General features: G+C 41.9%; 1 protein-coding gene across 1 annotated transcript in view; it reads right to left on the bottom strand.

Annotated features, from left to right (window-relative positions):
* The window catches only part of LOC121459635 (PARP1 binding protein), a 40,082-nt gene that overhangs the window by 20,814 nt on the left and 3,031 nt on the right, over positions 1-16,237 (bottom strand). Inside the window, exons 3-5 of the mRNA XM_041669538.1 lie at positions 15,448-15,585; positions 11,549-11,779; positions 7,075-7,179 (exon numbers count right to left, since the gene is read on the bottom strand). Coding sequence (XP_041525472.1) covers positions 7,075-7,179; positions 11,549-11,779; positions 15,448-15,582 — 471 coding nt within the window. The 5' untranslated portion in view covers positions 15,583-15,585. The remainder of the gene's footprint in view (positions 1-7,074; positions 7,180-11,548; positions 11,780-15,447; positions 15,586-16,237) is intronic.

The raw sequence follows: 16,237 nt of genomic DNA, 5'->3' as shown, positions 1-16,237 counted from the left end.
AAAAAGACATATACACCACCCGGGAGAACCTCAAGAGAATCCAGAAGCAGATGAACAAAGCTCGGCAACAGAAACACAAAATCCAGTGCCATCACTGGGACTGGGACAACAGATCTCCAACATCCATAGGAAGACAAATGAACCTCAGCCAAAAGCTCACACCTTTTATGGAAACTAACCCAAAATGGACCACAGACTTAAATGTACAATATAGTAAGGCAACTTTTAGAACAAAACATAGGAGAAAATCCTTAAATCCTAGAGTGGGGCAGAGAACTTAGATTTGACACCCAAAGCACATCCGGGGGAGTGGGGGAGAAAGAACAACTAGATCTCAGCAAAACCAAACTCCTTTTATGGACTCTCTTCGTGTTCCTTTCCCTGCAACTATGACTACCTCCCACAGCTCCGGGCTTGTTTGTTTCTAGTTCTCACTCTCATATCGTCCGCCTGCAGTCTTTCCCGCAGATAACAGATTTCCAGGCGCTGAGCTCAATTCATAAGTACTTCAGGAACACCGGAAATTCAGATACATTTGCCCTGCAATGTATCATCTCCAAACTCTAAGAAAGTATTTCCTTTCAATTTTCTTAGCCCAGTGTGAAAGGTGGAATGTCTCCCTGTGGACTGTTGGCCCAACCTCCCAAAACTTACAGGCTACCACCACTGTTTCTGGTTGTCTACCAGAAGTAGATAAACGGAGCCTGCTGCTGAAGACACAGCATGCTTTGGTTGCAGGGCATGGAGTAATCAAATTAGAACTGACCTGCTTGCTAGGTTTCCTAGCTCCAGAGAGTGCTAGGCAGGCTACTAGCAGGAGAAGGCTGTCAGTGGTCTTACCTGGCTAGTCATGTGGATGCTACAATACCGACAAGCTAGGCAAGATGTGCCAGAGGCACAAGGCACCAGAGTGGGTTAAACATCAAGGGTGCGACCAGGCACTTTCTGACCCCTATTACAGAAGGGAATTTGTGCCTGGTACCATAAACCTGTTCAAAAGTCCGTGACTAGGGTCAAGAGAGTTGGGGAGACAACTATTTCTGCTGCTTCACTACATGCATACGGTGTCATGTTGTCAAACTACCCTCTGAATATGCCAGAGTCACCGAGTGTCTCTTTACAGCAGCAGCCAGTGAAGAGACTCACAGCTGCTGGAAGCACTGAGAATGAGGGAGTGCCCGGCCCTAAGTGAGACAGCTGTACCAGCCCCATCCCCATGCTTTCCCAGAGCTCAGGGAGCATCCAAGGAAAGGGAACGGGAAGACTGGAGGAGCCTGAGAAGAAGGCAAGAGTGTGAAGCGATCTTCGGAGCACGCGCACTGACAGGAACGGTGGTTATCTCCACAGTCCCAGCACTCCAGTACCGTGAAGGGGGGGACACAGAGGACTCCCGCCCCAGCTGAGGAACTGTCGGCAGGTACCAGCCGCTGGGTCAGATGAACCCTGGTAAATAACCATATACCCATGACCAGTCAAGCGGCCATAACTAATCTCAATAGGTTATTTTTTAAATGCATGAAATTAGGAGGGGGATATGTTGAGAAAGGAGGTTAAGAGAGGGGAGTAGGAATGACTACTATAAAAATGCATCATGTGCATTTCTGGGGGTTTGGATGAGAAGCCCGCCCCAGCTCATATATTCGAATACTTGGCCCCTGGTTGGTGGATATGATTTGGAAGGGTTATGTGTTAGCAGAGGTATGCCACTGGTGGGGAGGGGAGGACACAGGGGCAGGGGGAGGCTTGAGGCTTCCAAAGCTCATACTATTGCCATTTAGCTGTCTCTCTGCCTCCTGGTGGTTGTCTCAACACATAAGCCCCCAGTTACTACTCCGGGCCATGGCTGCTGAGCGCCATGCTTCCTGCCATGATGGTAATGGACAAACCCTCTGAAACAAAAAAACTGTTTAGTCCCCATAAGTTATCTTGACCATAGAACGTCTTCGCAGCAATAGAACAGTAATCAAGAGAGCATATATAAAATTGCTAGAGAAGGAATAAAAATCAATTAAATTAATTTGTATCTGTTCTGTCTTTCCACATTAAAAATGTTGAACTGTAAAAGAAAATTGAATAGATAAAAAACAAAATCATTAGGAAGACTCTTCTGGTAAATAATAAGTAAGCAGATCCTAAATTAATGTACATTTTAGAAGAAAATTTAAAGATAAGCTTTGGTTTATTTAAATATGCAAATGTAAAATAATTTTTTAAACTTAAGAAGCACTAGCCGGGCGGTGGTGGCGCACGCCTGTAATCCCAGCACTCGGGAGGCAGAGGCAGGCGGATCTCTGTGAGTTCGAGACCAGCCTGGTCTACAGAGCTAGTTCCAGGACAGGCTCCAAAACCACAGAGACACCTTGTCTCGAAAAAACCAAAAAAAAAAAAAAAACAAAAAAAAACTTAAGAAGCACTCATAATTAATAAAAAGAAAAAACACCTTAATCAGTGCCCAACCAACACGGTGGCTCAACTGTAACTCCCAGCATTTGGGAAGCTGAGGCAGGAGAATTACTGGGCATTTCAGGGCAGCCTGGACTACATAATGAATTCCTGGACAGCCTGAGCTACAGTGAGACCATGCCTCACAAAAACAAAATATAAAGGAAAAAAAAAACTTCATAGGATAGGTAAGCTTACTGAAATTATAGACTTTAGATAAAATGTTAACAAAATTAGGGCCAGGCAGTAGCATGCGCCTTTAATCCCAGCACTTAGATGTAGAGAGCAAGTAGATCTCTGAATTCGAGGGAGGCAAGCCTGGCTCACAGGACTTTCAAGGCTAGCCAGGGCTACAGAGTAGGCCCTTTTCAAAAACAAACAACAACAACAAAAGGAAGAAAAACATCAAAAGAAAAAAGCGCCCAAAGATTAACCCTGAGAGGGAGGTATGGGGAGGGATGTTAATGCCCTGCTCACAGGGCTGCCTCAGCTCCCCTGGCTAGCTGGACCTTCCCTCCCCCCAACACACATACCTCGTGTGTCCCTCCTAAAGCTGCCCGCCTGACTGACAAGAGTCCTACCACAATAAAGAAGGGCAGCCTTCATCAAGAGCAGAAGCTGCATGCAGAAGCTACTCCCATGCAAGTTCCACCCCAGCTGAGTAGCTACTGGCGACACCTGAGGGCTTGGAAAGAGTCATTCTCAGGGATGCAGCCCATGCCCAGTGGATGCTCCTACACAGTGCTCATGGAGGCGGCACTATGTGGACTCAGTGAACTTAAATACATGTGTGCTTGCACGCGCGTGCGCACACACACACACACACACACACACACACACAGATATAATTGGAAAGAAAAAGTAGGGATGGGGAGGAAGATTATATATAAAGCCAACCTTTAAGCACCCACACCTACTACTTGCTCTTTAAGGCTCACAGATCCCGCTTCTCTGATCCAGGCCGCTGGGTAAACACTGGGGAAAGTATCTTGGAGTCCTCACAGAGGAAGGGCTTCTTGAAACTCTGGCTGCAGCTGGACCTGCCTCCCTCTCATTATGGTCAGATAACATGGCAGTTATGGTTTCTGTGCTCTTGTGTGTGCAAGTTAGTGTTTAAAAGGCTCCTTGGAAAAGCAGTCCATAAATGCAATTACGACATCCAGAAGCAGGGACCCAAACTGAGGGAATCCCAAGACGAAAGCTTTAGCACAGCACCAAGAAATGAGAGAACTCATCTATTGGCTTAATACCTGATTCTATCCACACCACAAAGTACCTGCAGCTTCTGCAGGCTGGACAGCTTTATTAACTTGTGACTGCTTCGCACTCATTCCACTCTCCTGCAAATCCTAAGAAGCAAATATCCAGCCTTAATCTGAAATCAAGGTTTTTAACAACCACAAAAAATGTACCTGATTTCCTCATTAAAATCTTTCCTTGGCTAAGACATAAATGCTTGTGAATAACGGCAAATGACCGGACTGGAACCAGTACACTGACACAATTTTTTATTTGCTTAATGGTCAGTTTAAGCAACAGTTTAACAACTTAGGGGGAAAATAGAGTAAAATAAAACAAGAAAATAAAGAGTATTCTTAACGTGATCTTACAGTTCCATGAGAAGATTCTGATGTGCCGTTAAGAAATGTACTTGACAATCAGAACACACCTCTCCAAGGTATATCCCCCCTCCCCCCCAAAGTCACGTTAGAATTTTAAGTATGCAGACTTCTAAAAATGCCTTATCAGTCAGGCATGAGCCTAAAGGGTCCCTAGAAAGGAGACAAAGTATCCTCAAGAGAGGGAAGATGATGTCAGCAGGGACGGAACCAGCTCTGCGGATCACGGACACGTGGAAACTGAGAAGGCACAGCCAGCTGAGGGTTCTGGAGACGCCAGTGTGAACTGTGTGACTTTTGGAGGCTGAACAGTATGCGAAAGTATTTTTTACATCAAGTTCTATCAAAAGTAGTCTGTTTAGCACACATAACCCTTCCTTCGCTGCTGTGGCAGAGGGCCCATGCATTCCTAACAATGTTTCCAAAGTTGACTTGACGGATGTGCGGGAGAGCCTCCCTTCCTGCTCGTCCTGAGACTCTTGACTCTCACTTGACACAAATTCCTTGGGATGTGGGCATATTCACTTTTGTGTCTTCTTCCCCTTTCCTGCATCAGCAAAGAACTCCCTTAAGAGCAGAGATCCGTTAGGGCCTGATTCCCTGACACTGGCTTTAGGAGTGTCAGAGATGGCGTGCCTCCTCAGGACAGCGGGTCCTTCCCATACTGTCGTCTTCAGACTGGTGGTTTTGCCATTTTCATCTGCTTCCTGAAAGTCAGGGTCAGTCTGAAACCTTAAGCTTAGTGTGGAACATTGGCCTGTCCACAGTGTTAAATGAAGCCTTCATCGGACTTTATAGAAGCTCGCTCTCTGTCACCCTAAAAGATGGTTGAAAGCTGCAAGCTGTTGATGACTGCCTATGATTATAGAAAGTATATACTTAATAAGTAGAATATACTTACTAAGGCTTGGAACAAAATAGAAAAAGAAAATATAACTCAAGAAAGAAACCACCATTTTTTATTTTGTGTGTGTGTGAGTGTGTGTGTGCGCCCACACTGGTTCACACGGGCTTGGGATGGCGTCCAGTTACAGGTGAAGCACTGTTCTACACTTATCTATACCTCAAGTCACTCTCAGTGTTTCCTAAAGAAAGAAACCCTGTGGATACAGTGAAATCCCAGCCCTTCCTGAGACCCTATGGATACAGTGAAGTCCCAGCCCTTCCTGAGACCCTATGGATACAGTGAAGTCCCAGCCCTTCCTGAGACCCTATGGATACAGTGAAGTCCCAGCCCTTCCTGAGACCCTATGGATACAGTGAAGTCCCAGCCCTTCCTGAGACCCTATGGATACAGTGAAGTCCCAGCCCTTCCTGAGACCCTATGGATACAGTGAAGTCCCAGCCCTTTCTGAGACCCTATGGATACAGTGAAGTCCCAGCCCTTTCTGAGACCCTAAGGATACAGTGAAGTCCCAGCCCTTCCTGAGACCCTATGGATACAGTGAAGTCCCAGCCCTTCCTGAGACCCTATGGATACAGTGAAGTCCCAGCCCTTCCTGAGACCCTATGGATACAGTGAAGTCCCAGCCCTTTCTGAGACCCTAAGGATACAGGTTAAAGCTCTGGTGATTGAAGGGGACTAATGAAGATATCACAAACAAAAAAACTCAGGGTTCTACAAATGCTGGGAAAAAAAAGCAACAGTTGATTCAGGCAAGGATCATCACGGCATGTATTAAAAGAACTAATTAGGTAAACGGTTGCTGGGAGACAGGATTGCTGCTGCAACGCAGGGGACCTTCGCACAGGTGTTTGGTGATGACAGCAAAGTGGGAACTAATTTTTATAGTAGAGAGATCTGCCAGTTCAGGACAGCCTGAATTTCTGTTTCCTAGGGTGATGCAAAACGAAATACTGCATATCAGTCACAAAGTATTTTTTATAAAATAGTAACACTAAATATTAACTTACAGCTTTTTTTTTTTTTTTTTTTTTTTTTTTTAATTTTTCGAGACAGGGTTTCTCCGTAGCTTTTGGTTCCTGTCCTGGAACTAGCTCTTGTAGACCAGCTTTTAATCAGAGACACAACAAATTTAGGGACAGTAGAGCATTAAGTAGGCAAAGGAAAAAAATAAAATTAGGGAATCCTTGAGACTAAAACAGTCCACAGAGACACGTAACTACTTTAGGAAATCATAGAGAAACCAGACATGGGCTTATCCTTCATTTTCACACACAAGAGTTCCAGGCATACACACAGCACAGGGTTTGGGTAACCCTAAACAAGACAGGAAAAAGGAAGCACAGAAGGAAAACCAAGTGCACTGTTAAATCCAGGAAGCGAGCAAGCCTTAGCGAAGCAGCGAGGGTCTCTGCTCTGTAAGGGGCAAGCTGCTCGGCACCAGACTTCAGCAGTCTCAGCACTGCTTCCTGACAACTTACCAGAGAAACTCATCAAATGTGGTAACCTTACTGGAGTAGACGGTCATGAAAGTAGATTTCAAAAACACATTCAACAAAATTTTACTGATTTTGCCAACATTCTTAAACTCTCACCATGGTGATTCTATTAAACATAGAAACTTTCATAAACCCAGTTCATGGTTGGCTGAGGCGACAGGTACGTAGTATAACACTCAGCTAAGGGCAAATAAACCTCATTAGTTGGAGTGGCATGCACAATACACCCAGCCACAAGAACATTATCAGTTACGGAGCACGTCCTCTCAAGAATCAACTATCTAAAACAGCAGATGTGAATTTTAATTAACAGAAAGTTAAAAAAAAAATCAACCTGACAATCTGAAACATAGGCACCTCTCTGGCACTTAGGCTGTGCCTGTACTCACTCAGTGCCCGTTGGCTGCCTCGGACCAGACCGAGAAGATGCGAACTAAAATGACCTTCGCGAGTCCCAATGTATTGTCCTTTGCAGATTCAGCTTTATTTAAACAACTTTAAAACATGGAAAAAAGAAAAACAAAAAAACAAAACAAGGATAACCGCAGTGAGCCAACAGACGGATGATCTGAGGGAGTCACATCCTGGTTAACTGACAACGAACCGGTACCTGCTCATCGTCCTGGCTGCGCTGCACTGGGGACGCAGGTACCCGAGGACTACTCTCATCGTGTTCTGCGCACCGTGTGCCAGACAGAAAGTCCCGGAGCTGGCTCTGTAAACAATACACGGTATAATGAAGGTCACAGGAATCAGGACAGTATGTTATATAAGATTCTGCACAGTGAGTGTCACGGATGCTCCAGGACAAAGTATTGCTTGACATTTGTGGATAATCATAAATAAGCATAACATTTTCCTCTGCATACTTTTGCATATTCTCACAAACCCCTTTAAATGAATGATAAAAAAAAATTACTATGGGTGGGAAGGAACATTCTATTTAATCTTTTGCTCATAACATAACTAAATTATAATTCAATAATAACTTATAACTAAATAAATTTATAATATTTAAGAATACAAGAATTTTATCAGCTCATATCTCATTAATATAGCCTAGAACTTAAGATTTCTCTTCAGTTAACAGTACTATTTATTATGACATATACATTTTTATTTAGTTATACCCTCAGGTGTTTTCCCTTCTGGGACTACTAGCATCTTCATGTCAGGACCTGTAGCTCTAAGTTCTTTAAGTTTACTGTTTGTTAGAATATTAATTTTTGTGTCAGTAAGTCTTCTGTATTGAGAAATCTTTCCTCATATTTTTCTCTGAGTTGTCAAGAAAACAGTTTATTTTTCATAAAAATTAGAAGGAATTACTTGGAAGTATTTGTCTTTATGTCATTACATAGTAAGTTTTTGTGTCTTTATATTTTTATGCTTTATTTGACAAGTTAAAAGACTTCTATCACTTTTATAACCTGAGCAGTCGTTCACACAGGAGGAAGTTCATAAAGGTCCCAAATGCTGAGGCATCTTACACAGTGAGTTCCCACCACACACAGGACTGGAGCAGCGGAAATGCTGTTCTAGTGGGTGGTGGATTTCCTGGGTCTCCCAATGTCGGTAACCCTTCATAACATGCCTCTAACCTGATACGAGCTTTCTGCCCTATCTGAAGTTTTTTTTTTTTTTTTTTTTTTTTTTTTCGAGACAGGGTTTCTCTGTAGCTTTTGGTTCCTGTCCTGGAACTAGCTCTTGTAGACCAGGCTGGCCTCGAACTCACAGAGATCCGCCTGCCTCTGCCTCCCGAGTGCTGGGATTAAAGGCGTGCGCCACCACCGCCCGGCCCTATCTGAAGTTTAAAAATAAACCTCTCCTGCCCCTGGAACGTCCTAGACCATATATGCCCTTGGCATCTAGTGGACGTTGTTCTTCCAAAGTTTTCAGTGTCTCCCAGTCACGGTGTTTTCTGCGTCTATTCTAGCATCACAGAGAAGAGCCGGCACCCGTGCCCCTACCCCTGAAGAGGGGCTGAGGGAAAGAGGAGAGGAAGGATGGGGTCGGCAGGTTAGGGTGCTTAACGGTTTTACAATAAAAGAACAAGTGTTTTGGATAAAGTGAGTGGTACAATCATTTATAAGAGTAATGCCAGCTTCGTATTTAGTGGACATGTGTCCACAATGACAAAAGTCCGTGCCCTGTGTGGAGATCGGAGCTGGCTCCTGGCGGGTCTTCTGCACTGAACTGAAGCCCCTGGCTCACAGGTCTCTTATTCTCGGTTTCGATGGTGAGGTGGTGCTGCGAGGCCTCCTCGAGGTTCTGAAGCAGGCGAAATTCCCACTGCTTCACCCGCTCCATGGCGGCTGCCATCTTCCTCGGGTCTCGTCTCCCGCTGCGGGTTTTGTGGAAAAGCTTGGGAAATGTTGAGCTCTCAGACATGGCTGCAAGAGACTGTTGCTTCTGCCGAGGGCGCTGGGTCGAGGGGGCTGACACAGAAGCTTCTTCCGCGGGAGCAGAGAGATCCTGGCAGGGCCTTAACCACCCACAGGGCCGCTTGGAAGCCCTGGAAATCGGCTTCCGTTTCCGAGAGGCGGCTGCGGCGTTGACTGCAGCCGCGTGGATGCGAGTGCCCTGGGAAAGGCATGAAGACATCAGGAGTCCGCCTTCCACACTCTGTTCACAAAGGTTCAGTGCGCCCGCCGGTCTCTGGCCACAGCTAAGGGTAGCTTCCTCAGGAGTCCTGTGTTGTCTTGAGCGTGGCCTCATCAGGATAAAAGAGCTCTTGGACCCAGAGTTCAACGTTAGTGCCTTCTAAGCAGCCTCGACAGTTGGAGCGTGCGCAAGCTTGTGCTGGCCCTTGCTGACGTCACTCACAAGATGCCGCCAGCAAACGTCTTCTTTGTTAGACACCCTGCCCACCCACAGATAGCAACTGTTGATCTTGCCCAGGGGATCCACAGATCTCTGGGCCTAAGTTCTTCTGAGAGCTACACTTCAGCTGGTCATAGCGTCTGATATGGCGGTCCACATACTTTAACTTCATGAAAAACCCAATCTGTCCCAGCTCTCTCTCCTTGATATTCCAGCTAGAATCCAAAGCCTTCTGTGCTACCGGATGGAGAGGAAATAAACGAGGGAGTAAAGGTTCAAGTTACCACCTTCCCAGAACTATCTCATCTTTATCTTAATTCCCAATAATCTCTGCATTACTTCAGCTCCAACAAATAAGAAACAAAGTAACCTTATGAAGACCATGAAGATTCAAGAGCATAAAAATCAGGACCATTTGGAGTATTCTGATATGTAACTTTAAAGACACAATACAAATTAATTAGGGTTACATTTAACACACTTTGGTTAAAAATAAAAAAAAAAGTCAACCCAAATTATGTTTTGCTGTATAGTTTTGTTGTTAGGGGAAAGTTCCTTGGAGAAAACCTAAATATCAGAGACTGAGCTTTAGAATTCCAGAGTTTTCTTCATGAGCTACCTCTTGGCAGCTTTGGCTAATTTTTGGTGTCCTCCAGAGACACATTAACATTTGCAGACAATCTCCCATATATCTAGCCTGCAAAGAAGCGTTACAGGTCTCCACACAACGTGGACCTGAGGGAGAGAAACCAAGGAGGAGAAAGCAAGGGGGGGGATAACGTGACCAAGGTATCAGACATGCCACGGTTGTCATTTCTACAGCTCAGTGTTTAATATGACTAGCTCTATACATTACCTATGGAGAGCTAATCAAAAATCAGCCTTAAAAGCAGGAAAATCTACAAAGTCATCTTCCAAGGTGTTACATGTAGACACCAAAGAAGATGTGCGCTTGAAGAAGCTATAACAGGGCAGAAGTTAGTAGAATGCACGAATTGAGAAAAGGCCACAAGCTGCCCAATGTCCACTCTTGCTTAAAGTATGGTAGCTGTCACCTTGGCACCTTCTACTCTGAATAAAGACCACAGCCCTTCAACCAAGCTGCAAGCAATGAGACTGAATAACAGAGTTGTTTACCTTAAAAGAAGAGCATGGCCATCCACCAGCCCTACCGCCTCCTACAAGGAACACGGCGGCGGTTGGAACCTCAACAGCTACCTCTGGCCATTTATAGGGCAGCGAAACGAACTACTTTCTTTAAGTACATTTTATAGTACAGATTTCTATTACAATGAACTTAAATCCTACTCCCAATTATCATATGAGATACAGTGAATAGTTCCTAAGTCCAGCTATAATTACTCTGCCATTATCAACCTTTACTTCTTTATTTGCACACAGAAAATATTAAAGTACTTTCAATACTCAAAAAATAAAACCTGCACATAGACAAACAGATTCTAAAACTGTTAATCAATTCTAATACAAACTAATCTAAGGGACACTATAGCTTCTAAACGTATACTTGATTAAAAATAAATATGCTCAAACAATGAAGCCTATTACCTCATAGACATTATATCATTCTATTATCTAAGTGATATACACATGTCTGTCTAAAAAAAGATATTAAAACAATCACTTTATACAATACACACCAAATAAATAAATGTACATTCAACAAGGAAGAGAAAAGTTGTGGACAGGCAATTTTTGATCTAATTCGATAGAAACCTGACATTTGGAACTTAATTTCTTTGTCAAATTTTTATACATTAAGAAGATTTTTCTTGCCGGGCGATGGTGGCGCACGCCTTTAATCCCAGCACTCGGGAGGCAGAGGCAGGCGGATCTCTGTGAGTTCGAGACCAGCCTGGTCTACAAGAGCTAGTTCCAGGACAGGCTCCAAAGCCACAGAGAAACCCTGTCTCGAAAAACCAAAAAAAAAAAAAAAAAAAAAAAGAAGATTTTTCTTATATTAAATAACAATATCACAAGACCAACAAAACTTATCAAAAATATTTCTTTCAAGTAAAAACTAGCCTTCAGGTATCTTTCCATTTTTAATAGGATTTAAAAAGTTAAAAAAAATAAATCAACTTATTCTATCTTTTGCTTCTACCCAGTACATTACTACTGAAAACAAAGACTACAGCCTCTGCCTTCCACCATATTTTTTAAACTAGTAACTCTATACTGTAAAATAAATGTAATAGAGCCGAACTTTAATTTGATTAGAGTAGAATTATTTTTAAAATACTTACAGAGGATATCATGGTATTCTCACAACTGGAGGCCAAGTTGCTACATTTCTTATAGACATCAATCAGATCTAGCATATTACTATTCTTCAAGAAATCATCGTATGTTTTCTTAATGTCTTCATAGTGGTCAACCGCTTTCATGCTCTCAGTGGGCAAGCTCAGTTTTTCATGTAAGAAGTATTTCCAAGTCAGTAAGACGTCACTGAGAGAGACTGTAAATTCTCCACTGTGCTGAAGGAGATGAAAAAAGAAAAAGAAAGAAAGAAAGAAAGGAAGGAAGGAAGAAAGGAAGGAAGAAAATGATAAATTCGAGTGCTTAATACTTAGACGTATTTATCTAGTGGCTTATAACTGATAAGAGAAATACAAATAGCATGTGTTTATAGTAAGCATAAAGTTTTGAGAAGTTGATAAAATATATACAGCAGGCAAGTCTGCAAATAAAAAAATATGGTGAATGGGGTCGGGCATGGTGAAGCACACCTTTAGTCCCGACACTTGGAAGGCAGAGACAGCAGAAGCTCTGGGTTCGAAGTTAGCCTAGTCTACAGAGCAAGTTGCAGAGGAACACAGAAGAAATCCTGTCTTGAAAGACAAAACAAAACAAAAAATAAAATAAAAATTTTTTAAGTGCATAATCCATGGTTCGACCTTCAAACTCCACTGCATCTTTTACCCACAGTAAAAGGATGGGTGCACAAGCAACTGCGCTGAGCTAAAGTGTTTCAATCTCTTGTCTATATCCCCAGTGCCATGAGGAATCCCACACAACAACATATATTCCAAGTGCTGGCTTTAAAACTCAACCACAGTGTTCAGGTCACCATTGTTATGACCTATGTCTTGTTATTACAGAGAAAGAAAAGGATCAGTGCAAAACTCAGGGTCTGGAAAGATTTTTGTTTTTTCCCTGGTCCTAAATACACTAAATTATAATAACTAAGTACTAAAAATGAAGTTATGCTTCTATGAGCACTCAGATGCAAATTTATTCTTTTACTTTTTGGCTTCTGTTTCATATAGATGAAAGAAATCAAAAGCTAGTGATCTGACTACCCTGACATGCAGTTGACAAGAGACCCAACAGCACTGCCTACAGGTGCAGGTCAATAGTCACCTCGTATACAGCTTTCCTTCAAGTGTCTCCTTGGGCAGCCATGTGATACATTTTCAGTGGACAAGCAAAAGGCTTGCTCTATATTCAATACATTTTCTCCACATAATATGCAAGATATTAACAATGGCGCCTCCCAAAAACACCAGCCTTGACTCATTAAAAAGTTCTGACTTCTCATTTTCAGTTCAGCATGAATAACAAATATGTTTGGGTATCCATATGTGGGTCTGTGAAATGTAACACGTGCGGGCTTCCACGGTGAAGTTTCTTCCAGCTTCTGCTCACACTAAGACTTACTCTAGTTCCTTTCCAAGGTGGATAGTAATGACATAGTTAGCAACTGTTGTTGTCTGGGACTAAATCTTACTTAATCAAGAATAATTCAGAGCAATCAATATATTTGAAACATACATTCTTATATATACTTGAATTATTAAAAATCTATATCTTTATCTTTTATTATTTATTATTTATTTATCTTTTATTATTTATTTGAGATCCAGATTTAAAACATGATTAAAATGTCTTTTAAAACTTAATTGTTTATTTACTCATACTGAAACAATAAATTAGCCCTATTTTCTTAGAATAGAGGCCTGCCATATCACAAATATTGAAGTCAACCGTAATATATGAAGCTAACTACTCAATGGCCCCTACCATTAACTCTCAAGGTTTACCACAACCCAAACATAAGTCAGATAACTTCCCAGCACCATATCAAAAATGAGATATTTTAATACTTCCTACTCCCTTAAAGGTTATAATCGTAAATACACTTTAAGTAATATAAAACAAATTCAGTGAGTTTCAACACTAAATTTTTTTTCTCAGAAATTTCTAAAATTATTACTAGTATGACAATCCTTTATACTTAGAAAAAAATAAGTTTTCCTCACTAAAGTAAACATACAACTTATTCTCATTCTGTTGACTAGAGATAGTTGAAGTAAAATTATGCAAGCTCATGATCTTGTCTATTACTAGATTAAAAGTGTTCATATCGGGACTGTAAAAAAAAAAACTGTTTTAAAGCCAAATAAAAATGCATTCCTGACATTAGTTTTTCATTAGGTGCCAATCAAGACAGAATATTCTATGATTCAGACAATGTTTTGCTTGCTATGAAAACAGCCAGCTGAATAATGTACGAAGCAAGTTCAAACTGTCCAGTTCTTTAGTTCTCTTATGGACATGGGTCATATTTCACAAGAATGAAATGAGAAGTGTTAGAATTACACCTCTTTTTGAGAATGTCATATATAAATACTACATGTACATTATGCCTGCCCTAACTCCTCCAGTGCACCCCCAAATTCATGATCTCATCTTTATTATTGTTTCGTGTGCATAAGAGCTGGCTAGTTGACTGTCAACTTGACACACAAACTACAGTTATCTGAGGGAACCTCAACAGAGAAAATGTCTCCCTAAGATCCAGTTGACAGGCATTTCCTTACTTAGTGACTGATGGGAGAGGGCCCAGCCAATTGTGGGGAATTCCACACCTGGGCTGCTGGTCTTAGGTTCCATAAGAACGCAGGCTGAGCAAGCCAGGGGAAGCAAGTCACTAAGCAGCACCCTCCATGGCCTCTGCATCAGCTCCTGCTTCCAGGATCCTGCCCTGACTTCCTTCAATAATCTGTAACAATATAGAAATATAAGCCAAATAAACCCTTTCCTCCCCAACTTGCTTTTTGACCATGGTGTTTCATTGCAGCAATAGAAACCCAAAGATAACACACACATGTATACACAGCCTAATAAATCCATTTAGTATTGTTTGAGTGTGCATGTGTTCAGGGAGAGCCACTTGGTATAGAACAAGCTATGCAGAAGCTCGCCTCTGAAGAAAATTGATGGTCCCTCTCTCAAAAGTCTTTGACTGCCTGATGCTCTTAATCTAGGGAAGAGGTTTTCGGATTTCACCTCATCCACCTTGGCATGTCAGTGTTGAAATTATCTATATACTGGTTGAAATAGGGAAAACTTGCAACTCTCCATACAAAGGCAAGACTGTTAGAATTTGAAGAGGAAATGTTTCCCATAGATTTATGCACTGAACACCTGGCTTCCAATATGGGACACTACTTTGGAAGATGCTAGAAACTTTAGGAGACGGGGCCAAGATGGAGGAAGCAAGTCACTGGGGGCACAATAGGAAGGCTAGACTCCATCCAAGGTCCCTTTCTCTCTGCCTCCTGCCCATCACAAGTTGAGGAGCAGCTGTTACAGAGTCTCACTGTCGGGATGCTATTCCAGACCATGTACCGTGAAGTAACGGGCCAAGTGACTGAAGTAGGACCTGAAAAACCATGAGCCACGGTAAGTTCATGTCTCCGTCTCCTTCCTCAGCTGTTGATCACAGTGGCAGGAAAATAAGGTAAGCATCCTATTTTTATTTCAGCCATAAACTGATTAAGAAAACATAACTCACACAACAGTGCTAAGACTAGACATAAAATATATTGAATAAAATTATATGTGCTCCTCTAGAGTTTCTTTTAGGAAAAAAAGGAACAATATTAAATAGGAATATATATATATATATGCATAAGAGTTGCAAATGTAATCTTTATGACTTTTTCATTAAATATCAAATGTACACATTCCATGTTCAAATTATACACATGAAATAATTTAATAAATCATTTTTCTGGAACAGCCTATTACAGGAGGGCAAATACTGCAAAGAAAGTGATGTGCTTAAGCTCAAGCTTATTAAAACAGGCAGCGAGTAAAATTCAGGTTTTAAAAGTTGAACTAAATATAGTCTGCTAACCTGCTTGTTGTTCTCGGCCATGGAAAGCTGCAGCGCCAGGAGCATGGAGTCTGGACCACATAAAGTCGTTCTTTCAGAGGAACAGAGAGCACGCCAATTCCTCCTAAACTCTTTAATCATGTCCAAGACAGACATGCTCTTAAAGGAGAACAGAATACAATGTTAAAGTGACTTGTTGTAATTGGAAATTAACATTTAACATGTGGAAGAAAGCATGGTTAGAAAAAAAAAAAGTAGTGAACAAGGGGTCATTTCATATTTACCAAGATTGCTTTTAATTAAATTTAGGAAAACAGAATACAATTTCTGCCCAATCATATTTTCCTCTAGTTTCCTTAAGCCAAATCTTTTGAAATAACAAAAATCCAACCTCCAATTTTAAATTCACAAAAAACAGACATGCAAATTCTGCAAATTTATAATTATAGACATAGACACCAATAATTACATCTGTATTTTAAGATAGCTGTTCTAAGAAAAATGGCACTATAAGTGGAGAACTGGAGGGGGGGCTCATTTCTGCAGTGTCCCCAGAGTGGCTCACTTTTCTGCCCGTCAGAATCTGGAACAGCTATGACCTGATGTGACTGGAAGACGACGAGATCAGGAGAATTCTAAGGACACACCTTAAGAGGTTTGTGCAAGAGTTTAAACAGTCGAGTTTTGATTAAGAGTGCTTGACTGCGCTGAGCTGTTTTTCTACTCTCTGTGATGAACACCTGATTTCCTTCTGGGTCTGGCGTTTTTGATGCACGTTGGACAGGCTTACCTGAGTCCAGTAAAGTCTGGC

This window comes from Microtus oregoni, unplaced genomic scaffold, assembly GCF_018167655.1.
Source record: "Microtus oregoni isolate MIOR12 unplaced genomic scaffold, Mior012 000001F_ref0000356, whole genome shotgun sequence".
Taxonomy (NCBI): domain Eukaryota; kingdom Metazoa; phylum Chordata; class Mammalia; order Rodentia; family Cricetidae; genus Microtus; species Microtus oregoni.
Note: the sequence above shows the minus strand (reverse complement) of the source record. Positions and strands in the feature narration are given on the sequence as shown.